Below are 25,422 nucleotides of genomic sequence, written 5' to 3' on the forward strand. Positions count from 1 at the left end.
TTTTACTGCCTAGAAAGCTGTATGTCTTTATGTCTTAATTGTTGAGACTACAGATACTTTCAGTGTTTCTTGTGGGGTTTCTTGGTGTTTTTCATTTTGGTTTTGGCTTGGGGTTTTCTGTGGTATAGTGGTTGCGTGTAAGGTTTTTTGGTGGTGTTTGTTATTTTGTTGTTTCGGGGTTTTGTTTTGTTTTGTGGTTTTTTTTTTTGTAATATTTTTTCTCCTTTTCATCCTTCAAAACACTTTGGCTGCATGATAATTACATTAATATTTTAGGCAATAACAGTGAGGAACCTTATGAAGCAGTAAGTAATTTCTTGGACAAGCTTGGGGGCTAGGCAATCTGTCAAGTACTTCTCAGCTTCTGGGTATGAAGCTTCATAATTAAAACTAATCAGTCTCTTTTTGACTGCTCTGTAACTTTTTAACCCCACACCAATTAACTTGGAGGCATGGGTAAAGTGCTCCAGTTCCCTCTAAGACTCACACCACAAAATCATAATGTGGTGCTCTTCATTAACAGCTGTAGCGCTATGTGGCTTCAGGTGCCTATGACAGCTGTAAAGCTATGGCAGACAGTCTGCTTTCCTTGGTCATGCAGTTTTAGCTATGAAAGCAAACCTTTTCAATCTGCTTCTCTAAAGAGAGGCTTTTTCAAATATAAGCCTCCCGTGCAGAGCTGGGCAGCAAAGATGGCTTCAACGTCTGTTTAGCTGTCTGACATATGACTGCTCTGTTGGGTTTCCAGCAGTTGCTCCTGGTGTATTGTGGTACTTGCACGAGCTTCTTGGGACTTGACTGATGCCAGGGAATTTGTTTGAATGAAATGGGGATCCATACCCATCTAAAGTAAACCAACATGATTTACTGTTTCTGTTTGACTATCAGCTGCTTTGAATGAATCAATTACTGTATTGAAAAGAGTGCATCTGGATGGTTTCTTTGCTGATGGGAGCAGTCCAGTTGTGCCACACATGGATCTTCCTTGTTGCTGTTGGTCTCACTGCAGTTTGACTGGTCTTCTTTAAGGAAGATCCTTTGCCTCCTATAAAGCCTTTTCTTTAGGGATATACTGCAGCTAATCCCTGGCACTGCTGGCTCCATTCCTGGATTACTGCATTTTTGCTATCTGGTTGCTGAATGGAGAATATCATGTAAATATGGATTACCAGAGCAATTACAATAAACTATTGATGGAGAAACGTTACCTTTGCTCAGAATTAGTTAATAATGTGTAAAAATACCCTTATAGTTCCAGATATAGTTTCTAAGTCTGGCTGAGTCAGCTAGAATTTCAGAAAGGGACCACAGCAATTTTCATTACTGTTGTGAAGCTTGGAAACTGCTGCTTTTGCTTCATGTGTCTGTACCTCCAGCTTTCTGCTATTTGAGTGGTAAGCTGGCCTGTCTCAGGTGGCCTTATTTTACTTTTATGGCTTGTTCTTTCACCTGGTTTGCTAATTGATCTTGAAGACCAAAAATGGCACCATACCATTTCTAAAGGAGAAATAAAGGGAGAAATATTTACAGATACCATCATTGTTTTAGATGAAAACAGTTGCTCCAGAAATTTCTTGGAGCCACCAGACTCGCATTATCCTCAGCACCAAGGGGATCCCTACTGCTAAAATTCTGCAACAGAAACTTCCCCCGTTTTTACCAGCTACTTGAACCCCTGAAGCTCGATGTACTGAAGGTGCAGTGAGCAGAGGAAGAGAAGCCAGTGTTCAAAATGAACAAACAGGAAAGGGGGGAAAAAAAGATTTCAGCTGCCAAGCTGGGGAGTAGACTCCCAGCTATGGTTTTAAGTAATATGTTGTTTGTTTTTGTAAATGAGTCTGGAGGAGAGGATGATGCTTGAAGGTCATATATACCTATATATTGATTTGCTGGATGTAGCTGGATCATACATATTCCTCATTCTGTATGCTTCTAAGGATTATAGAGTTAAGTGTCTCTGAAATATTTGTAACCCTTCTGCATAGCAGGTACTTCTTGAATAAACTTTGTTTTGCCACAGATCCTAAGCTAGAAAAGCCTGCAATGGAAGTCTGCATCTCCTTAAGTTGTCTTCTTCTCTAACCTTGCTTTAGTATTGATTTAAGTTGCTCTATTCTGATTTGGCTCAGAATGAAGGAATGGAAAAATTAAACGTTAAATTGCAGAGGTAATTAGTTGACTACAGTTCCTGAGAGATTTTCCCAGGTTTTAGAAAATTGTTTTGAAGTGGTAATAACTTTGCAGATGGTGAGTTTGCTGTTGCAGGCACAATGCAGTTTTTCCTATGAACTGAAACACAGACACCATCTTGAAGGCTTTTAAAGTATTATTCTTGTAATAAAGAAAACATGTTTGCTTGCCTACTGGGAAAGGTTCTGGATTACTTAAATATGAACTATAGGTTACATTGCCCACGGATATGTTGCTTACTGACTGCATTAATTAACCCAGAAGAAGAAATAAAATGGATACGAGACGTTTAGCTTTGGAAAACGTTTTTCTAGCAAGCTGGCTATGCAATATTTTGAGTGTGAGAGAGAAGTGGCAAGGAATGGTTGAAAAGTGAGAATTTTTAATCAAAAGGGTATTTATTTGCACAGATAACTAATGTGTGGTGATCTGAGATTCGACTGGGTAAACACTTTTGGTTAACATGTTTCTGTAGTTAAACATGCAAGGTAAATTATTTAATTTTATATCAATTTCTTGGGCAATGTTTTCCAAAATCCATTTGGAAGTAAGTCAGAACATCTCCTTGAGTTGAAGCTTTGGTAGATTTTGTGTAAAAGAGGAAAGGGGAAGAAAATCTGAAACCGAATTCTGAATTGCAGGTTAAACTGGATGCTAAGTATAGGAGGAAAAAATTTTTATTTGACCACTGAATTACAATTATTTTTAGGAGTTCTCATCAAGAGGCCTTGTTTATAGAATGTAAACTTGTAACTGAGTAGTCCTCTTTTTTCCCTTTTTCCCCTTTTCCCTTCACTTTTTCTAGGATTTAAAGCAAGATCAAATTTAATCAACATTCTCTGTCACCACTGAAACTAAAGTAGAAAAGGGCAATTGAGTCATCCAGTCAGATCTCCTCCTAAATAACCTTTGATTAACTTTTTTTTTTTTGTGAGTACTTAAGAAAAGAGTTTGCTTGCCTTCTTTTTCTTTGATTGCCAACCCCCCCCCCCCCCCAGCAAATGAAACCCTAGAAACCAGCTGCTGTGACATTGAGGTGTTTGATTTGTGTGAGAGGGTTGTGTCAAACTTCTGCTACTCTGTTTTTTTTAGTAATTATGCTGCATTTTAGAAGCTTCCAGTCTGCAATGCAAGGTAGAGAACAGCTGAACAATTAAAACTTGGCTGTAGTAAAGCACTAATGTGTTTGTAACACATATGTTCACCTTTCAGAAGGAGGATTGTGAAAGGAGGAAACATCATCTCAGTTATTGGAGGCAGCTGGAAGAGATTAGTGGTGGGGTGTGCTCTGCAGGAGCATAACCAGGAATTCACTGATTTGGAGAAGAGCAGCAATGTGGCTGGGGATGTTGCTATTGGGGAACCAGAAAGTTTCTGTCTATGTCAGCATTGGCAACAAGGGGAGAACAAGTTTGCTGCATGCCAACAGATGCTGTTTTCAACTTGTGCAAGTTTTTTCTAATAGGAGATAAAGCAGTGTGTGTGAAGTTGAAAGATAATAAAATGCAGTGACCTATTTGGGTGAAATCTAGATGATGGACTGTTACCTCTGTGAGAATGGGACTTGTGAGATGATGGAGAGTTAGAGGAAACACCTTGTGAAGATGTGGGCTGCTGTGCTGCAGCAGGCATCCTGGTGTTTATTCAAACCCTGGCTTGTTCCACGTTGCTGGGGAAAAGATACTTTGAGTTGCACAAGCTTTGTCTGATTCTTTTGGAGCTGGGACCTCTCCTTCCACAGGAAATCTTACCACTGTCTAAGCCCTGGGTTTTGCTCCAAATTTCAGTGATGGAAGCTAACAAAATATACACAGAGCCTCAAGAAAATGCGTTCAAGGAGCATCAGGGGCCAAGATGCTGGATTTGTAGCTAAAGCATATGGAATAGTTTATGGGTTTTACTGTGGTCCATGCATGCTGTACTGTTACTGCATCAAAAGCAAGGCTGAGTATTTTACGATGCTAGTCTGTAATACTTGTTTTCAGTAGACTAAATTTACACTTATGTGCCTGTACATCGTACTGCTTTGGTACGCAATAATGACTGAAAGCATGCTATGTTTGGTGGTAGAGGTCTTGTGGAAGTACAGCTGTGTCCCCAGTTCCAATACAGGGCTATCTACTTTTAAAAAACAAAACATAACCCCCCCCAACCAAACAAAAAAGAAATAAAATTCTTGAGAGCATTCAGTGCATGAGAGAAAATCCTGAATGTTCAATAAGTGAACATACCTTCAGTACTGCAGTCTTTTTCCTTCTGCATTACATATGCTGCATATGATAGATTCCAGTTAATTTGAGTGACATATTTGAAATGATCAGAAACATGCAGAGGAGGAGGATACAGACAGGTGTTTGCAAACAACTTGGTTAGTGGGGCTTGATATTTTACTGATTGTCAGCTGTGCTAGTGATTTGTATGTGTGCACCCAGCCCAGACTAATTGCAAAGTAAAATTCATTGGCTGAAATAGCTGTGAGCATAAATTTATTCTTTACACTCTTAAGTGTATTCTCAGCTGTTAGTGACTCATACAGTTGAGTGCCTCTGTTACTGCCTTGCTTGACACAAATTCACTGAGTACAGGATGGTGGCTTAGAAGTTGCTTGGATTCTTCAGTATTTGCAGGTAGGTTTATTATTCCATTGCTGATTTTAAAAAACTGAGCTGTTTTCAGAGATGGTAACAGAATTCTGTTGGACAAGAAAACTTTACAGCAAAAAGTTATTTTCAGTCTTTGGGTTATCTGCTTCACCTGCCTCTGCTACCTTTGACAGGCATGGCAGAGTATAACTTCTTGCAGCTGGCTTCCTAATGCTTCAGATCCAGGCCGTCATTTATGATCCAAGAAAAAGCTCAATTAAATTACTGTTCTTGCTTTCTTATCTGCTAACACGGTACTTGGCTAGGTAGCTTGGACTTACAGCCAGAGCAGATAACAGTTGCCAAGTTCTTGAGGAGTTAGTGTCTCTTATTGCTGCAGAAAGCATATTGTGGTACTGGTGGAACACTAATTTGTTTAAAAACTGATTGGGAAATGTGGGTGGAGGTGGTTACTGAAAAGAATGTAGAGAGGGGGAAAAGTGTGCTTCAGTAAATTGGTAGATTCTGGGAGTCCTTGATGGTGAAGGAAGTAGACAGTAGGTGTAATTACAACTAGATACAGGCTTGATTAAGAAGTGTAATTTCTGGAAACAGCAAGGATCAAGGTGAGAGAAACATCGGCGCCCTTCCCACTCCCTGGAGTCTTAGTAAAGAGTAATACAGAATCATTGTGAAGCATGGTATCTACTGCTTTCTAACTTTATCAAAATAAATATAGAAACAGTTCTCTGTGGACTTGCAGCTTTCTGAATTTATGTAATTTGCTAGAAATGCCTGGTTTGTCTTTAAATGTAAAAGTGCTTACTCTAAATATAGTCTACTGATTTAGGATTTTTTCACAAAACTGCTTGTTCTTAGAAATGTAAAATGAACTTTTGTGGTTTTAGGCGATTCCTGCCCAGCAGAGGTTAAAAGGCCCCTTTGCTGCAGGGGTTAGGAACTTGCCTTTTTCGGCTGAATACTTGGTTGAAATCAACAAAGTCTTGCTGGCCATGGCTGATATTGAACTACTGCTGAATGCACCAGAGCTTAATACTGGCATCTATGAGGACTTTTCAACTCAGGAAGATGCATTGAAGGTACTCCATTCCTTACGCATCATGTTCAGAGTGGAGAAGGGAGTAGCAGAAGAAAGAAGACCACCTTAGTGACTGTATAGCTGTATTTGTGTTTTTGCTCAGTATATGCTGGATCAATACACACTGGAAATTAAGTAATGAAGAGTTTTGTGGCTAATTTTTCCTTTCATGCAGAATCCGGATACAACGTGGAATGGTGTAGGAGCTGGGGGGGGAGGGGTTGGGAAAGGAGGGATTTAACTTCTGTTGGAGAAAATGTGCTTTTCATCATGCAGTCTACATCTTATGTAGAGATACATTAAAGCCAATCTCCTTATGTTCCTGCTTGGTCTCCTTAATATAGCTGCTGTTCTACGTGTCATATGAAAGCAGTTGCTCACATGGGAAGAGTGAGAAAAGGAGATTCTTGACTTTTATATGAGGCCACAGGATAATGGTGCCAGTTGTGATTAGCAAAGCATAAATTTGTGCTCAATTTTAAGCTCCCACTTCTCATTGTCACCCAGTGGATTTACTTTTGTGATTAATGATGAGGAAATAGTTAAGGATTTGCCCTTCTTCCAAAGGGAATGAAGGAATTGTGTTTGAAAATACTGAATCCTGCTATCAAATGTGAGTTAAGTATGTAGAAGTCTGTGTTGTGGTTAATTTTGATCACACAAAGGAGCATGATATGGAGATTGCCACAGAAAACATCCACTGGAATTGGGAATTGCACGTGGTATGGTGCAGTTTATATGTATCAGCGTGGGTTAGGAAGCATAGTGGAGTCCAGACTTGTGGCAATCCAGCTTTTCCTCTCAGCAAAAGCTACCTAAGCAGTTTCTGCAACTGATATACAGGTCCTTTAAAACCTTTTAAGAATTTCAGTCCATTTTTCCAACCTGCTTTTCTTTATGCCGAGTATATGCTTTTCTTTTTCATTCTTTCATTTCTTTTTTTTTTTTCATTTGGTGCTGGTTTCTAGTCTGATCTTGAAATTTTTGGATGTTCTAAGGATGTTTTTAGAAGAAGCAAATGGCAGAGCATTGTATTTTTAGAAGTGTTACTGTTTTAAATTCAAAATAAGTAAATTCCACTGTTTACATGGACTCTGTCCTCCAAATACCAAGGCACTTTTACAATAGCACCTTGTTGAAAGGTATTTTCACATCATAGTTCAACGATGTTTGAGGTAGATTGTTTTAACTTTGTCATTTAAATCTAAAACTTTTCTGTAGTTTATGCTTTTGCACTTCTATGCATATGGGAGGTTACATGAAGTGTAATAAAGTCAGGTATTGTCTCATTTTTTACATGAGTAAAGAATATGTACAGTGTCTTCATGACCCAGGGGCAGATTTGTTTAATTATGAAGATACTGCAGTTTTGAGAAGTATGGTGTGCCCCTTTGCCTCAGGAACAGATTGGATATATAAAATACTTCATACTCATCATAAAAGACCGGAGAAGGACACTTTCTTGAAATTGTGATGGACTATTCAATTCAGTTGCTAAAACTGATTTAATCTGTAAACTGCTGGTGGTCACGGTGTTACTGTAGATGCTGATTTTTGGAACGTTATTTTGAAGTATTTTAACAGTATTTTAAGTTTTTTCTCTCCTGCTGGTATTGACTGTCCTGATGGCTTGTCATTACTGTGCTTGCAGAACATAAAAGATATTTTGGATAAGCTTGGGGATCAGATTGCGGTTATACATGAGAAGCAGCCTGATGTTATACTAGAAGCATCGGGACCTGAGGCAATACAAATAGGAGATGCGCTAACCCAGCTGAATGCGGAATGGGACAGAATTAATAGAATGTATAATGATCGTAAGTGGTAAGTCAAAGATGTTTGGTTCCTGTGACCATGTGGTAAATATTTTATTACTTGAATATAAGCATTTTACAAATCTAATCTAATGATGAAGATAAAATTTGAGAGTAATCAGCTTTAATATGTTAGTGTGACCCAATAATTGACAGAATTAGTGAATGTTGAAACAGTTAACGTGCTAATTGTAGTTTGGGTATTTTTGTCCTTTATAAAATAGAATATTTTGTTGATAAGACATAAAATTTTTGTTTTGTAAAGGTATTGCAAAGCAAAGTTCTAGAAGAAAAACATTAAGACATCTTTTACCAAAGAATTAAAGAATGCTTTTGAAGGAGGGAAAGAGTTTGAAAGGATGGGGAACTTTAAAATACAGCATGTATGATAGTTGCCTATAATCTTTGTTGTAAGTAATGGAAGATTAGAGATGACCAGATTAGAACACTGTGGTTGAGAGAAGAAGAGAATATTGAAGTCAGTGCTTAGGAAAAATTTATTTCCTATCTCCACAAATATCAAACAGCTGTAATTTCACTTATGTCAGAAAGGGGAGAGGGGAAAAGTTAGACTAGGCTTTGATTTCTCCCCACTCCTTACAGAAGATATTCTAAACTGAAAATGCCTTCTTATTTGAATCAACTTTAAATGTTTAAAACCAAACTCAATACCACTTAGTCAAAGTTGGAACAAAGTGTGACAGAAAGGCATTTTAAGTTGGAATTGGTGAAAGTATGAAAGTATGTGTTCAGAAAGTTACCACTAACCTGAAGGAACTGCTGCTGCTGCTCTAAACAGCAGTAGACACTGAGATTGCTGCTATGCAAAAAAACCTTTAATGACTGAAAATTATTTTATGAAACTTAAAATTAAATGCAAAGGCTCATACTGTAGTTAATTTGCTTCTGTAGTATTTGCTTTTTAATAGTAATACAAGGTAATAGTTAGTGAATAAGTTCTGTAGAGCATGAATTAATGTTTAGCCATGTGCACTTGCTTTGTAGCACCAGAAGTCTGATGTCAAACATCAGTAGTGTATTTTGAAGAGATTGCTTTTAGGGAGAGTGTGTATTACACAAGCTGATGTTTTCAACTCAAAGCCCTAGTGTATGTGTAAGGATATAAAAGTCAGTTGGTGGTAGTGTGTAAGCAGAGACTTCTAGAAATTTTAGGCCAGTATATCAGTGTCACATCAAGGTTTAAATTCAGCAGGCAGTGTTGTTTCACTTTCTTTTTTATTTTTTTAATTTGAAAACAAACGGTGGTGCCAGGTAGGTAGCACTTGCTGTGTTCTTGCTGGCTGCCTGTGGTCACCTTCTGTTTTGGACACAACTGCTGCAGAATCTGGTGCCCATCTGTATTTATATGCCTGCAGCTATTTTGTATGATGCATGCTAAGCTTTAGATATGCATTTTTTCCCTCCTGTAACTTAATTGAAAAGCTTTAACTAATATTCTCCTTTTGTAAGTATGAGTTTAATTTCATTTACAACTTAAATTTGATTTCATTAAGTAGCCAGGGTTAACCAGAAACTTCCCATTGGAAAAGAGAAGTGTATCAAAGAGTAAGTTCAATGTTTATGATTAGCTGGCAAAATGCAAGAGATTACCTCTTCAGTTGGTTCACTGAATACAAATTAATCTTCAGCTTCATAAAGCTTGTAAAGCAGTGCATCTTAATGAGAAAAATATTGGGTGTGATTTTCATACAAAAGGGACTATTGGACTAGCAATTTCAGCTAAATGGTATGTAGCTTCCTGAATATATTAAGTGCTGCAATTTTAATTTTAGTAGAAGGCTGTACTTTGATTAATGAAGACATCATTAGTATCAATATTAAAAAGCTGTATTTTCACAGTATCACAGTATGCTAGAGATTGGAAGGGACCTCAAAAGATCATCTAGTCCAATCCCCCTGCCAGAGCAGGAACACCTAGATAAGGTTACACAGGAATGTGTCCAGGTGGGTTTTGAATGTCTCCAGAGAAGGAGACTCCACAACCCCCCTGGGCAGCCTGTTCCAGTGTTCCGTCACCTTCACTGAGAAGTTGTTTCTTCTCAAGTTTAAGTGGAACCTCTTGTGTTCCAGTTTGTATCCGTTACCCCTTGTCCTGTCATTGTTTGTCACTGAGAAGAGCCTGGCTCCATCCTCATGACACTCCCCCTTTATATATTTATATACACTAATAAGGTCACCCCTCAGTCTCCTCCAAACTATAGAGACCCAGCTCCCTCAGCCTTTCCTCATAAGGGAGATGCTCCACTCCCTGAATCATCTTTGTCGCCCTGCACTGGACTCTCTTCAGCAGGTCCCTGTCCTTCTTGAACTGAGGGGCCCAGAACTGGACACAATATTCCAGATGCGGTCTCACCAGGGCAGAGTAGAGGGGGAGGAGGACCTCTCTCGACCTACTGACCACCCCCCTTCTAATACACCCCAGGATGCCATTGGCCTTCTTGGCCACAAGGGCACAGTGTTGGCTCATGGTCATCCTGCCATCCACTAGGACTCCCAGGTCCCTCTCCCCTACACTGCTCTCTAACAGGTCGTTCCCCAACCTATACTGGAACCTGGGGTTGTTCCTGCCCAGATGCAGGACTCTACACTTTCCCTTGTTATATTTCATCAAGTTATTCCCTGCCCAACTCTCCAGCCTGTCCAAGTCTCGCTGGATGGCAGCACAGCCTTCTGGCGTGTCAGCCACTCCTCCCAGCTTAGTGTCATCAGCAAACTTGCTGACAGTACACTCAATTCCCTCATCTAAATTGTTGATGAATATATTAAATAATAGTGGTCCCAGTACTGACCCTTGAGGCACTCCGCTAGATACAGGCCTCCAACAAGACTCTGCCCCATAGACTACAACTCTCTGGCTTCTGTCCTTCTCCTTTTGACATTAGTATTTTTATACCCTTTCTGTTACTGAGAAGGATTTTTAACCAAGTTTATTTTTGCTCTTCCTGGTGTTGCAATAAGTATACACAAGAAGGCTAGAAGACTCTATCTTCTTAATCTTTGGCTTTTTTTCTGTCTCTGGAGTGGGAAGAGATTTTGACAGAATTAGGAAAAACATCTCAAGTCTGTGACATAAAAAGGATTTAGTTTTTAGAGGTAGTAATGATTTTGTGATTGAGTGCCAGCTAAATAGCTAAACCTTTAATAAAAGCTCCGATGTTGAATTAAGCTCTGTTTAGCTAAACTTCTAATTGTTCAACTAAATGCAGTTCACTTCAGTTTAACTTGATCAAGAGGAATCTGTGGATGAAGTGCTCTATAGGCAGATAGGAACAGCCTCACGCTGACAGGCCCTTGTTCTCATGAGAGACTTCAACCACCCTGACATCTGTTGGAGTGAAGGTACGGCCCGGCACAAGCAATCCAGGAGGTTCCTTGATTGTGTGGAAGACAACTTCCTTCTGTAAGTAATAGAGGAGCCAACAAGGAGAGGTGCCATGCTTGACCTCGTGCTCACCAACAGGGAAGGGCTGGTTGGAAATGTGACGCTCCAGGGCAGCCTTGGTTGCAGTGACCACGAGATGGTAGAATTCGAGATCCTTGGGACAATGAGAAGAGCGTGCAGCAAGCTCACTGCCCTGGACTTCAAGAGAGCAGACTTTGGCCTCTTCAGGAGCCTGCTTAGTAAGGTTCCATGGGATACAGCCCTAGAGGGCAGGGGGGCCCAAGACTGCTGGTTGATATGCAAGGATCACCTGCTCCAAGCTCAGGAGTGTTGCATCCCAACTAGAAGGAAGTGCAGCAGGAGGGCCAGGAGACCTCCTTGGATGGATAAGGAGCTGCTCAGGAAAATTCAAGGGAAAAAAGAGGCTTATAGAAGGTGGAAGCAGGGACAGGTGGCCTGGGAAGAATACAGGGATGCTGTCCGGGAAGCTAGGGACCAGGTGAGGAAAGCTAAGGCCCAGTTAGAATTGAACTTGGCTAGGGATGTTAAGGATAATAGGAAGGGATTCTATAGGTATGTAGCGAGTAAAAGACAGACTAGGGACAGCGTAGGCCCCCTTCGGAAGATATCAAGAGAACTGGCTACCCTGGATTTGGAGAAGGCTGAGGTTCTTAATGACTTCTTTGCCTCGGTCTTCACTGGCAAAGGCTCTGACTGCACCACCCAAGTCTCGGAAGGCAGATGCAGAGACTGTAAGAATGAAGACCTTAGGCCCACTGTAGGAGAGGATCTGGTTTGAGACCATCTTAAAAACCTAAATGTACACAAGTCCATGGGACTTGAGGAAATCCATCCGCGGGTCCTGAAGGAGCTGGCAAATGAAATTGCTAAGCCACTGGCCATCATATTTGAAAAATCATGGCAATCAGGTGAAGTTCCCGATGACTGGAAAAAGGGAAATATAACCCCCATTTTCAAGAAGGGGAAAATGGATGACCTGGGGAATTACAGACCAGTCAGTCTCACCTCTGTGCCTGGCAAACTCTTGGAGCAGATTCTCCTGGAAGGCATGCTAAGGCACATGAAAAACAAGGAGGTGGTTGGTGACAGCCAGCATGGCTTCACTAAGGGGAAATCCTGCCTGACCAATTTGATGGCCTTCTATGATGGGGCTACGAAACTGATGGACAGGGGTAGAGCAGTTGACGTCGTCTACCTGGACTTGTGCAAAGCATTCGACACTGTCCCACATGACATCCTCATCTCTAAATTGGAGAGACATCAATTTGATGGGTGGACCACTCGGTGGATAAAGAACTGGCTGGATGGCCGCACGCAAAGAGTTGTGGTCAATGGCTCGATGTCCGGCTGGAGACCAGTAACAAGTGGTGTCCCTCAGGGATCGGTGTTGGGACCAGTCTTGTTCAACATCTTTGTGAGTGACATGGACAGTGGGATTGAGTGCGCCCTCAGCAAGTTTGCTGATGACACCAAGCTGTGTGGTTCGGTTGATACACTGGAGGGAAGGGATGCCATCCAGAGGGACCTCGACACGCTTGTGAGGTGGGCTGATGCCAACCTTATGAAGTTTAACCATGCCAAGTGCAAGGTCCTACACCTGGGTCGGAGCAATCCCAGGTAAAGCTACAGGTTGGGCAGAGAAGAGATTCAGAGCAGCTCTGCAGAGAAGGACTTGGGGGTGTTGGTCGATGAGCAAATGAACATGAGCCTACTTCAGTGTGTGCTTGCAGCCCAGAAAGCCAACTGTATCATGGGCTGCATCAAAAGGAGCATGACCAGCAGGTCGAAGGAGGTGGTCCTGCCCCTCTACTCTGCTCTCGTGAGACCTCACTTGGAGTATTGTGTGCAGTTCTGGTGTCCTCAACATAAAAAGGACATGGAACTGTTGGAACAAGTCCAGAGGAGGGCCACGAGGATGATCAGGGGACTGGAGCACCTCCCGTATGAAGACAGGCTGAGAAAGTTGGGTTTGTTGAGCCTGGAGAAGAGAAGGCTGCGTGGAGACCTCATAGCAGCCTTCCAGTATCTGAAGGGGGCCTACAAGGATGCTGGGGAGGCACTCTTCTTCAGGGACTGTAGTGACAGGACAAGGGGTAAGGGGTTCAAACTTAAACAACGGGGGAAGTTTAGATTGGATCTAAGGAAGAAATTCTTTACTGTTAGAGTGGTGAGGCACTGGAATGGGTTGCCCAGGGAGGTTGTGAATGCTCCATCCTTGGCGGTGTTCAAGGCCAGGTTGGATGAGGCCTTGGGTGACATGGTTTAGTGTGAGGTGTCCCTGCCCATGGCAGGGGGGTTGGAACTAGGTGATCTTAAGGTCCTTTCCAACCCTAACTATTCTATGATTCTATACGTGTAAAGTGAAATGTGTGTATATGTATGGGCGTAATACTCTGTTGAGCTGTTTGTAACAATGCTGCCCCTGCCATGGACTTTGCCCCAGTGCTGAATGTTAAATTAGAAAACAGTGTCAGAAAGGCATAAAGTAGCTTGTTTTCTATTCATTGATTGCTATGCGTTAGCATTTATAAGGCAAATAGGACTGGTTTTGTTTGTTAACACAGTAGAACTCTCATTTTAGTTAAAAGCAGCCTTCTGACTGTGATAATTCAGCCTGTTCAATGCTGGAAGTTGTTGCCCTTCATGTTAAACTACACATTCATTTGAGGCCATAAAGATGATAATAATAATGAAATGCTTGGTAAATTATTGTTTGATTAGACTGCATAAGACCTACTTATGTGGGCCCACTGGTAATACAGTCAGTTCTATATAATCAAAATCACCTTCACTTATTAAATTCCAGGCACCAGTACCCCATGGTTTATGAATAATAATAAAAAAACCCCTCAACATAGCAATTAATCGTATTTCATGTTCCACACCATCTGATATCTGAGCCATTTTATGATAAAGCAAAAAAAAGGGTTCTACAGAGCAATTTGGTTCAGCTAATCAATCTTTTTAGGTGATAGAAACAAAAGTTTGCTTAGGACTGCCATTTTTTCCTTCAGCTGGAAGTTAAAGGCAATCTGTGCTGCAGGGTGCTATTATGTCAGGAAGCCTTCGATACTGGCAGTTAGTTGACCAGCCTCTCTGCTTCACAAGGCAGTTTTCTACTCACCAGAGTAGGAATTGTAGCCTTTTCACCAGAATGGTTTGGGTAATTTTTGTATACTTTGTTTTCAACAGTCGTTTTGATAGAGCAACAGAGGCATGGAGGCAGTTCCACTGTGATCTCAATGACCTCTCCCACTGGATAACAGAAGCTGAAGTGTTACTAGCTGATGCCCGAGGTCCGGATGGCAGCCTGGAGCTACAGAGAGCTGGGCTGCATCAACAGGTATGTGTGATTTGTTCAGAAAATGAGCAAGCTGGAAAAAGTCTATATAGTTTTCTATAGAGATTTGAAATGAGGCTGTGCAATTCCACTTTAAAAAGTGGTAGCTCTTGAAATTTCTTTTTCATTTGCTGTTTAAAACAGTTCTTGGGGAAGAGCTCAACTCCTGCTTTTATAGTATGGAGTTTGATGATGACTCTTAGTATGGATGGTTTTGAGATAATTTGGTATTTCAAATGTTGGCATAATTTTGGATGTTTTATAAGTTTTGTGACAGCTTTAAAAATATATTAAACAGTTAAGAAATAAGTATATTATTTTTGCTTATTTTCTGCTCATAATTTAAAAATTGGAACCCATCAATGGTCAATTATAACTTAGCAAATTATTTGCTTAAACTGACTTTGCAAGATCCTGACTTGCTTAAGCAGTCTAGAAAGAGAAGATTACTAAAAGCAGAATTTTCTCTTTAGCTAGACTACTTTCCTTCCTTCTAAATAATAATAAGAAAACATTAAGGATCATATTTTTTTTCCCTTTGGGAAATAAATGGCTATCCAAGAGTTAGATATGTGCTGTGAAAGAAATGTAATGTTCTATCTAACATAAGGTTTGTATCTTATTCTTGTTGCTGCTTGGAGGTATGGCTTTTTTTAGGGCATTTTCCTTATTGCTGATCTAGTTGCAAAGAAATTTTTACTAACAATATAAGGTTTTTGTAGTGGTTATGGATATTTGAAGGTTTTATTCTGACATCTTCTGGCTTGCTTTTAGTTTCATGGATTTTCTGTGACATGTGGGGACCATGGCAGCATAGCCGTAATTATCCTAGCAAAAATACTGGTAAGGTGCAGATAGTCAAGGGCATGGGTTATGAGAAGAACTGTTTAAAAAGAGTCATACCATCCATTTGCACTACCAGAAAGTGCTGTGCTTTAAGGGGAAAGGAATCGGGCATGAGTGTGGATTCTAGCACTAATAGTTTAAATGAATTCTTGTGATACTAAGTAGTATCTGGCAGCCTATTCTGTGTCATTATCTTTCTGTGGCACATTAGAAAATTGAACTAGATTCAACAACAGAATTGTAATAACTTAAATCAACAGCATCTGATTTTAAGTAAGATGTCTTTAAGTGCCTGTTTCAGTAAAATAATATGCACCCAGGATTTATCCTGCATATTACGAGCCACAGATCAAAGTCTCTTTAGGTCAGGAAAAAAAATACTGTGTGGCTTTTATGTTTCTGACAGGAACTTGAAGAGGGAGTCAGCAGCCATCAGGCCAGTGTTTCAGCATTGAACAGAACTGGGGAAGGGATCATACAGAAACTATCTGCTACAGATGGGACCTTCCTACAGGAAAAGCTGGCAGGACTGAATAGACGCTGGAAAGCAATCACCGCGGAGGTCATGGATAGACAACAGAGGTAATAAGTTCATCAGAAATTTGGATATCTGACCAGATCCAATGAGGAATCTTATTTAGAAGACTGTGGGAGACAGAGTGCATTTACTGTGTGCTGTCATTAATCTGAATTTTCCTGATATTGGGAGCTATGTGTTATGAACTGTCTTCCAGACCTGATTTCTCATAAATGTACCTGCAGCTCACTGCATTGTGAGTCTGTTTTTAATACAACCCACCAAATGACAACCACAAAACTTATTTTCCTAGAATTTTTCTTTGTTTTTAATATCATTTCATTGCTAAGCCAGACTTTTTAAGGAAGAAATGCTCAGCTTTCTCTGGCTGAAGCTGAACTGTAAGTATATTACCTTGATTTCTGTTTTTGCATTGTCAGAGGTAGACAAATTGAAACACTTGTGCTGTTCTTGAATTTCCACGATACTAAAAATTAAGACCTTTATGTCTGTGTTTGCAGTGATTTAATCCATCTGATTTTCTAAACAAAATGAAAATACATTTTGATGTAGCCTTAAATTTAGTTCAGAAGATCAAAGAGCAAGGTTCTCTGAGATAAACTTTCAATATATCCAATTTTTAGTGTATCTGGGAATATAAGGTCCTCCTCTCTGTTCTTACCACTAAAAAATATAATAAGGATAAATTCCTGGAACTAATACGGGCTTTTGGAGACTATTTATAGTCTCCAAAAGAGACTATTTATAGTGCGGTTCAGTTGATAACACTGGAGGGAAGGGATGCCATCCAGAGGGACCTCGACACGCTTGTGAGGTGGGCTGATGCCAACCTTATGAAGTTTAACCATGCCAAGTGCAAGGTCCTACACCTGGGTCGGAGCAATCCCAGGCACGGCTACAGGTTGGGCAGAGAAGAGATTCAGAGCAGCCCTGCAGAGAAGGACTTGGGGGTGTTGGTCGATGAGCAAATGAACATGAGCCGGCTTCAGTGTGCGCTCGCAGCCCAGAAAGCCAACTGTATCCTGGGCTGCATCAAAAGGAGCATGACCAGCAGGTCGAAGGAGGTGATCCTGCCCCTCTACTCTGCTCTCGTGAGACCTCACTTGGAGCATTGTGTGCAGTTCTGGTGTCCTCAACATAAAAAGGACATGGAACTGTTGGAACAAGTCCAGAGGAGGGCCTCGAGGATGATCAGGGGACTGGAGCACCTCCCGTATGAAGACAGGCTGAGAAAGTTGGGGCTGTTGAGCCTGGAGAAGAGAAGGCTGCGTGGAGACCTCATAGCAGCCTTCCAGTATCTGAAGGGGGCCTACAAGGATGCTGGGGAGGCACTCTTCGTCAGGGACTGTAGTGACAGGACAAGGGGTAAGGGGTTCAAACTTAAACAACGGGGGAAGTTTAGATTGGATCTAAGGAAGAAATTCTTTACTGTTAGAGTGGTGAGGCACTGGAATGGGTTGCCCAGGGAGGTTGTGAATGCTCCATCCTTTGCGGTGTTCAAGGCCAGGTTGGATGAGGCCTTGGGTGACATGGTTTAGTGTGAGGTGTCCCTGCCCATGGCAGGGGGGTTGGAACTAGGTGATCTTAAGGTCCTTTCCAACCCTAACTATTCTATGATTCTATGATTTATATAATTATACATTTTTAACATCTGATACATTTAGAAATGCAATAGGATTTTTCTTAATTGATTAGTTTGAGAAGTTTCATTAAAAATTTTTGTGGTTTTATGGGATATTTTCCTTTGAGGGTTTTGGGATGTTTCTAATACTTTCACTAGCCTTGTAGTGGTGTCCTGGGTTAAACCATGAAAAGTGGCTTACAGGGATTAGGCCTGAAGGTGTCATTACTCTCACATTTAATGTTTTCTGCAGTCTTTTGAAAGTCTATTTTGTGATATTTTTTTTTTTTGACCTTAAATTTATCTATTTTTAAGGTTGTTGTATTAATTTGCAAGTGTCTTGCATTTTAATGATGACTATAGAATCCTTTTGTCTACCAAAATGAATCCTTTAAAAGGCTCCAACCACTGAAAGACATGGCTGCTGCATCAGAGTATGTAGGACTGATGTACTGTATTTACTGCAGAAACACATGTGGGCTTTTTGCTCTCCTTTTTAAGGCTAAAAGGAGAGAATCAACAGCTGATAGAGTACAGAAAGAAGCTTGATGAGCTGCGTTGCTGGTTGGAAAATGTAGAAAATGCTCTGGACACAAGATTTACATTCGACCATGAAGAAAACTTGCAAGAATTACAGGCAAGATTGATTAGTGTGTGTATGTGTATGCACATGCATGTCTTGTGCAAAGCATCAGAATGTGGCTTTTGGGAGGGGAATTTTCACATCATAAATTGCCAAAAAAAATGTAAATATTATGGTCGTAGAAGACAGGTTTGTGAGAGAACTCACACAGGCAAGTGGCATCTCGAAATGAAGTTGGATGAGTTGATAAGTATGTTATCTAGCCAGAAGTTGGTGGCTATTTATCAGAAAGTGAGAAATATATGTACTACTAATAAAATGTAGTAAGTTGAATTGCACTGAAGATGATGTCCCCAGGTCAACTTTATAGTTGTTAAAACTTTAGCCAAAAGCTGATAAGCTTAAAATGCTAAGTAAGCACCATTGTCCCATTTACTGGGCAACTTTAATACTTTGTTAGATGTCTAAGAATTTGTTTAACCTGCTTTATAAGCATAAGGGGCTTGGTCATTTCAGGGGAGTTGGGTGCATATATACGTGTGTATTTTCCCTTTTAATTTTGTGTCTAGCTTTGACAACAAAATACCTTTGGTCTGTAGAATGTGTGAAAGACAATGTGTCTGGAATCCTAAAAAAATGGAAGGAATAATCAATTCAACAAGACTGCTTGCCCTTTTTTTTTTTTTTTTTTTTTTGTACATTGAGTAAGTAAATTAAAACCAAAGAACCAACAAACAAGCAAAAAAACCCAAACCAACAATTCAGGTGGAAAGGCTTGAACTTCCAACAGATCTGGAATCTTCCAACTTCAACAGCTTTATAGAGTTGTTGAAGTTGTGTGTACCCAAACAAATTGACTCGTGTCAGTTGAACATTTGCTGCCTGTGATAAAAGCTTACAAATCTTGTCATCTGCCTTAATATAGATGTCTGAAGTGAAAGGTAAAACTGGAGTAAGGGGGAGAAAAGCAGAATTTGCTAGAGAAACACTGGCAGGGAATTAGGTACCCTTTTGGCCTTGCAAAAGCATGAACATCTGTGCAATTTTGTCCATGCACATTAAGGAAAGGTAAGTTTGAAATAGAAGAGGTACTGAGCTACATTGCTGGGATGTTCAGAAGGGTGAAGAATTCATCTGCAAAGAAACTCAGCTCACCGTGGGGTTTTTTTCTAGTCAAAGAACAGTGAGAAGGGGTATGATGATGTGAGTAAGGAAATGTAGGGAAGGTGAGCTATTATTAAAGGGTGGTGTTAGGGAAGTAGGGATGAAGATGTTAACTGATCAGTTAGCAATAAATAGTCTGGGAATGAGAAGGAGATTTCCAAGTAGTTTCTGGAGCAGTCTCCAATTAAAAAGGATATAGCATGTTGGTTGGATGGGGCTTTGAGCAACCTGGCCTAGCGGAAGGTGTCCGTGTCCATGGCAGGGGGTTGGAACCTAGATGATTCTTCAGGTCCTTTCCAACCCAAGCCATTCAGTGATTCTTTGCTTCGAAAAGACCTTTTAGAGGTAGGTCTTTGAAAATTTAGTAAAGGCACTATTTGGTAAAGTGCTTATTGTAGCAAGCTCCTTTGTTCATTGATCTGCTTTCCAGGCTTCTGTTCCTATCACTTTCCTATGCACACCTCCATAGTACTTGTGTAACAGAGATCAGTGTAAATAGTGGGGTGGATAAACATGATGTATACTTGCTATTGTAAATATTTTAATTCTAGGGGCTTGAAAACAAAATCTGTGATTCCTACTCCACAGTGCTTGTCGTCTGTGGGCAAATAATAATGCAGTTGATTAAAAGTCAGTGAGAATGCAAGCATAAGCTTTTATTTTTCTTATGCAGGATCTTGCCTACACTTTCATGTTCAAAGAAAAAGAAGGCAGTGGGCCATTGATCAAAATGAAGTTGTAAAGTTATATTGAGTTTTAAATACCTTTAGAGTACATTTCCGTAAGAAAAAAAGTATCTTGTAGTGATCTACCGTGTATTTGTATAATGCATGTCAGAATTAGGCAGTCTTCAATTTCTTTTAAAAACGAATGCAGGCAACAATTATGATTGACAGTGCGATGCCTTTTTGGATATGTATGGTACGTCCAGAATTGATCAAACAGAAGCATCTTGTGCGATAAGAATCTGTGCATGATGTGAAGCTGTATAGCTACCTTGGCTATTTGCAGTTTTGTGGATTTTTCCAGTTAGCAATAAGTGTTGATATTTGAAAAAATGTTTTAGTAATTTCTAGATAGAGCATAGGAACTGAAATAGAAGCCTTTTTGGCACATATTTCCAGGGAAATTTCTAAACATTGGAGGTAAAGGAAAACTCCCCTGCTACTTAAGCATATACACATTTTGCTGCAGTCTAAAACTCTTCTATCCCTTTTAGGTCTTAAGTGAAGAAATTGAAGTACAGGGAGACAAACTGGAATGGCTGAATAGAACTGAACCTGAAGTACTTTTGGATAAAGATGTTGATCTTCAGGAAAAAGACAAACTTTCCAATTGCCTGCAGTCCCTCAATGTGAGGTGGAATAAGGTGTGCATTTCTTCAACACTGGGTATCTGAAGTTGAAAATACAGTAGTGTATTTGGAATGGTTGTTATCCTTCACATGTATCTGTGACATGTATATAAAATGTCTTGGAAGCCATGCAGGCACAGTCAGGAAAGGTACCCCAATCTATGTCTACATGAAACACTGGTGGACATTTTTCCATCAGAATGAGTTAGTTTAGCTAGGTTAGGGTCTTTTGTATTGGTTTTCTTTTGTATTGGTTTTCTTTTGTATTGGTTTTCTTTTGTATTGGTTTTCTTTTGTATTGGTTTTCTTTTGTATTGGTTTTCTTTTGTATTGGTTTTCTTTTGTATTGGTTTTCTTTTGTATTGGTTTTCTTTTGTATTGGTTTTCTTTTGTATTGGTTTTCTTTTGTATTGGTTTTCTTTTGTATTGGTTTTCTTTTGTATTGGTTTTCTTTTGTATTGGTTTTCTTTTAAACAGCTGGATCAAAAATATTTCAGGTGAAGCAAACAGTAATGTCTTAATTTGAAACTGTCACAGTAAATCTGAGCTGTATAGGAAAGTTGGACATTTACAGCAGTTAAGAGGAAAACAAAGATGTGTTAAATCTTAGTGAACAAATCTTATCAATTGTGTCTAGTATTCTTCTTCAGTATAACTGCTGTAAATTAGAAGCTTTAGTATTCAATCTCATTGGCAAGTATATGAGAACTCTTCACTGTTTGGAGTAAAACCAGATATTTTTTATCCAGTAGAGCCTGGAGATTTAAGTGAAAACTGAGCAGAATTATTGGGATTGTATTATGGATCAGAGTGGTAGCAATTCGTTGGGGAAAGGATTTTTTGTTTGTTCAGGGAAAGAAAAAGATCTGTTTTAACCTACTCACCCATGAAAATAGGGATTCCTCCCCCCCCCCCCCCCCTTGTTTATTACATTTCCATCACTGCCTTTTAAAAACTTTTAAAAAGCAATTTAGGAAAATTTGTCTTTATTACAAGAGTTTAGCACATTTTCTTTTAAAATTAGTTCTGTGTTTGTCTACTTTCCTGTCACTGACCACAAATCATGCTTTGTGTCATCTCTCCTTCAAAATGTACTCAAATAATGAGACACAGCTTTGAAGCTTAGGCAGTAAAAAACATGTAAACCTGTCTACAACAGTTCATTTATTTCTCTCCATGATTTAGGTAAGACACTGGAATGTACTGAAATAACAGTTTTGAGTACCTCTTGGCATCTTTATTGTTTTTAAATGATACTTTAAAAGAATTCTTTGATATATATTTTGGCATTGTAGCAAGCATGGTGTAGAATATTTTGTCTTCTAGAAAGCGATGGCATTTTGCTGTTACTATAGCTTGTCTTACTGTTTTTATTCCTCTCTGCTTGACTGCAGGTGTTCAGAGAAGTGCCTGCCAGAGTGAGAGAATTGGAGGCATTTGTTGGGCAGTCTTGTCTTGTTACACAGACAAAGCCTTCCGGTGAGTGACCAGTCCTGTTGTGTTTAAATGCATTGAGTTTAATCCCATTTGTGGTCAAAAGTAATCCAAAAAGGAAAACCTTCCTCATGAACTTAGACTAGCAGAAATAGGAAATGCTGTCCATCGCTGGGCTATATAGCTTGGGCTACCTTCACATTACTGTGGGAGAAAGAAGGAAACATTTGGTTAGGGAATAAGTTGCCCTACAGTTCAGGACTGGGAGAGTCCTTTGGGATTCTGTAAGAGTCTTGAAATGGAGGAATTTTTTATAAAGCTCAGGCCTCCTCCTCTGGAACCAGTGTACTAGGAGCAGATTAAAAACCGAAACAGCTATGTTTGTGACACCCTGCGGATTTGTGCCTTGTCATGCCATTCAGTAATTAAGATCCACAAGAAGCTTTCCCCAGCAAATTATTTGTAAAGTATCTCCAGCATGCAGATTCTCTGCAATCCTATAAATAAAGACCATTCTTCATCTTGCAGCTCAGAGAAGACTCAGATAGGTCTTTCTCATCTGCTAGATACTTATCTTCTTGATTCCTGTAGGGGAAGGTGTCTAAATATGACACATTCTTGTATCAGACACTGACACTGGCTGTCTTTTCAACTTGTTGGAGGCAGATCAGCAGAGTGTGAACAAAATGCCCAAGTCTCTTTTTTAGAAAACTAGATAAAAAAAGGCAGCCTTTGCCTGAAAGATTTTGCATCTTGAACTTCAGTATATTAACTTTTTTTTTTTTTTAAATTCGGCACCAGTAAACTATTTAAAGGAGGAAAGCCAAACTTTGTTGAAGTGTTTCAAAACCTTGATTCAGCTTGTTTTTCTTTTATACAGGGTGTTTAAGTAAAGCTCCTGTATTCATTAGTTGAAACAAGTATGTAATATTCATGCTTCATCTTGATTTAACTTGATATTTTCTCAGAACTGGAACACAACCAACCACAGCTTCTGAAGTGAATCCTACTGTTCAGCTGATTCTTCAGTTTTTTGCAGTGTCAGGTTAAAAAAGGATGGGGCTGAACTAGCAGGCATCTGTCCCTTCTTAGGACAGTTGAGTATTGCCAAGTCCATGAAGCATCCTATTGCAGTAGCTAGACTTACTTGTGCTATTCTGAGCTTACTTGTGAATTCTGAGCCAAGTGTGGGGGAAACCTTTCTGCCATTTAATACAAAAGTGAAGGAGACAATTATAGACATTTATCTTAAATTAAAGGGTTGGGATTTTATGCCTAATAAGGGTCAATTCCTTTTCGTGTTAAAGAATGTTTAGCTTCACTCCATTAGATTTAATGTCATTTTGCCTTTGCAAGTTTTCTTGTTTGTTTTTTAGTTAGCCTGAATCATTTGGGTCTTTGGCATGAAGTGAAATAATTTATAGCCTTAAAAAAAAAATTCATAGCCTTAAAAAAAAAAACACAAAGGGGGAGAGTGAATGCGGGGGGGGGGAGGGGGGAAGGGAAGGGAGGAATTCCTGGTTAGTTTCTGGTGTTTAAAATGCCCCAAATACAAATGTTGCTGAGCTTTCTCTGTAGATGCTTTTGTATATTTAAAGGAATCACAAAAATACCCTGTAATTCCCACAGTTGCACATGGCCATGACTTTTTTTTCAACAAAAACCCCAAACTCTGTTCCAGATATCCAAAAGGTGGTGCTAGTATCTTCTTCATCGGAAATTCCTGTTCAGGCTCAGCAGGCTTTGGAACTTTCTGCACCTGCTGATCTGGATAAAACTACAACTGAACTGGCTGACTGGTTGGTATTGATTGACCAGATGCTCAAGTCAAACATAGTCACCGTGGGAAATACTGAAGAGATCAATCGGACTATTGCACGAATGAAAGTATGTGTTTTTGTGAAGGCTAGTGGATTGGAAAATTGGCTCACACTTTAATAGCTTGTACATTCAGTAAATAACTTGCATGTGTTTAAAGGAAAAAGAAACTGTCTGCAATAAATGCGTAACTTGAAAATTACACTTTAAATGCCCCTCTTCTCTCTACTGTTTCCTGTTAATTCCTGTGTCGCTATGTGAGCTAGGAATTGCCTTGTTTTTTCGTTTGTTTTAAACAAAGCACATAGAAAATACCCCCTGAAAATGACATCTTTTGTGGAATGTATACATAGCTCATGCTGAATCCTTTGAGCACCTTCATATTTGCTCAGAGGGTGACCTTTATGATCCGCTCTTTAGTGATTTCTAATTAGTTTTGTTGTAGTGGTGTTAGACTAAACTGATTTCCAGGGACATACTAAAACGATTAACAGTTGTACCATAGATGCTTATGATGTAATTATTTATTTCTGTTGATAGCTCATACTATGCTGAGCCATGGGCAGTATTTGAGATATATGCTGTGGGTTCATTTTATTTGACTTGATATCAATTAACATGCGTGACTCTAGAGTAAAAGCTGCAGGCTAAACAAATGTTAAACTGTTTCTGCGGGTGTCTAACATAATCTGGAATTTGAAAGAATAATTTGATGTACAGTAGCTTTGGAAACACTTTCTTCTAGTATTGTATTTGTAATGTGGTCTTCTGGTACATTGCTGTAGTGAAATAGCTATGTTTTTTATGCAATATATAGTCTAAGTGTTCCTTTCTGGTTTTTTCCTTCTCCATCTCTCTCTCCCTTTACCACCTTCCCCTTTTTCAGTATATAAATGATCAGAGCTTGATAAGAGAAAAACAAGTTACAGAAGAGTTAAAAATAGATATTGGAAAATATTGTGCAATGACTGTGGTAACTGTGTGGTTTGTACAGGCTAACCTTCACCTCCGGATTTTCAGTAACTGTAATTCAGAATAGTTTTGCTTTTTAAAGCAGTGGTATAATAACGCGACAGTTCAAGGATTAAATAATGATGGCAACAGCCATCTACTCGTAGTGACACAGTTTTTTTTTATCTACAAATACTACAGATGATGTTAACTAAATTCTGCTTTTTGTACTTAAATTGTCTCCTAATTCTCAACAGATAACAAAGGCAGATTTGGACCAGCGGCACCCTCAGCTGGATTCTGTTTTCACATTGGCTCAGAATTTGAAAAATAAAACTTCCAGTTCAGACATTAGGACAGCGATCACAGAAAAATGTAAGTTTCTCTATTCAGTGTCTGCAAATACAACATTTCCATGGCAATAAAATAATCTTCATATCTTCTTGTTAAACTCTTGATTTTGAGCCTAGCTGAAGTTGCCTTCCTTGAACAAACTGAAAACTTAAGAGATAAATACCTTTTACTCTACCAGTCTAATGAGAATTGTCACTTGTTTTCTTAACCGGCCTTTTTTTTCAAGTACAAAGGTAAATATTTTTGCTGGGATTTCAAAATATCTTATGAAGATTTTGAGTTATTTGACAGACACAGACCCAGGAATAAG

General features: G+C 39.5%; 1 protein-coding gene across 1 annotated transcript in view; it reads left to right on the forward strand.

Moving 5' to 3' along the window:
* The window catches only part of UTRN (utrophin), a 404,863-nt gene that overhangs the window by 158,287 nt on the left and 221,154 nt on the right, over positions 1–25,422 (forward strand). Inside the window, exons 47-55 of the mRNA XM_080615656.1 lie at positions 5,681–5,872; positions 7,523–7,695; positions 14,302–14,452; positions 15,702–15,877; positions 17,956–18,091; positions 20,421–20,570; positions 21,950–22,034; positions 23,671–23,876; positions 25,016–25,133. Coding sequence (XP_080471782.1) covers positions 5,681–5,872; positions 7,523–7,695; positions 14,302–14,452; positions 15,702–15,877; positions 17,956–18,091; positions 20,421–20,570; positions 21,950–22,034; positions 23,671–23,876; positions 25,016–25,133 — 1,387 coding nt within the window. The remainder of the gene's footprint in view (positions 1–5,680; positions 5,873–7,522; positions 7,696–14,301; positions 14,453–15,701; positions 15,878–17,955; positions 18,092–20,420; positions 20,571–21,949; positions 22,035–23,670; positions 23,877–25,015; positions 25,134–25,422) is intronic.

The sequence above is a fragment of the Psittacula echo genome, assembly GCF_963264785.1.
Source record: "Psittacula echo genome assembly, chromosome: 4".
Classification (NCBI taxonomy): Eukaryota; Metazoa; Chordata; class Aves; order Psittaciformes; family Psittacidae; genus Psittacula; species Psittacula echo.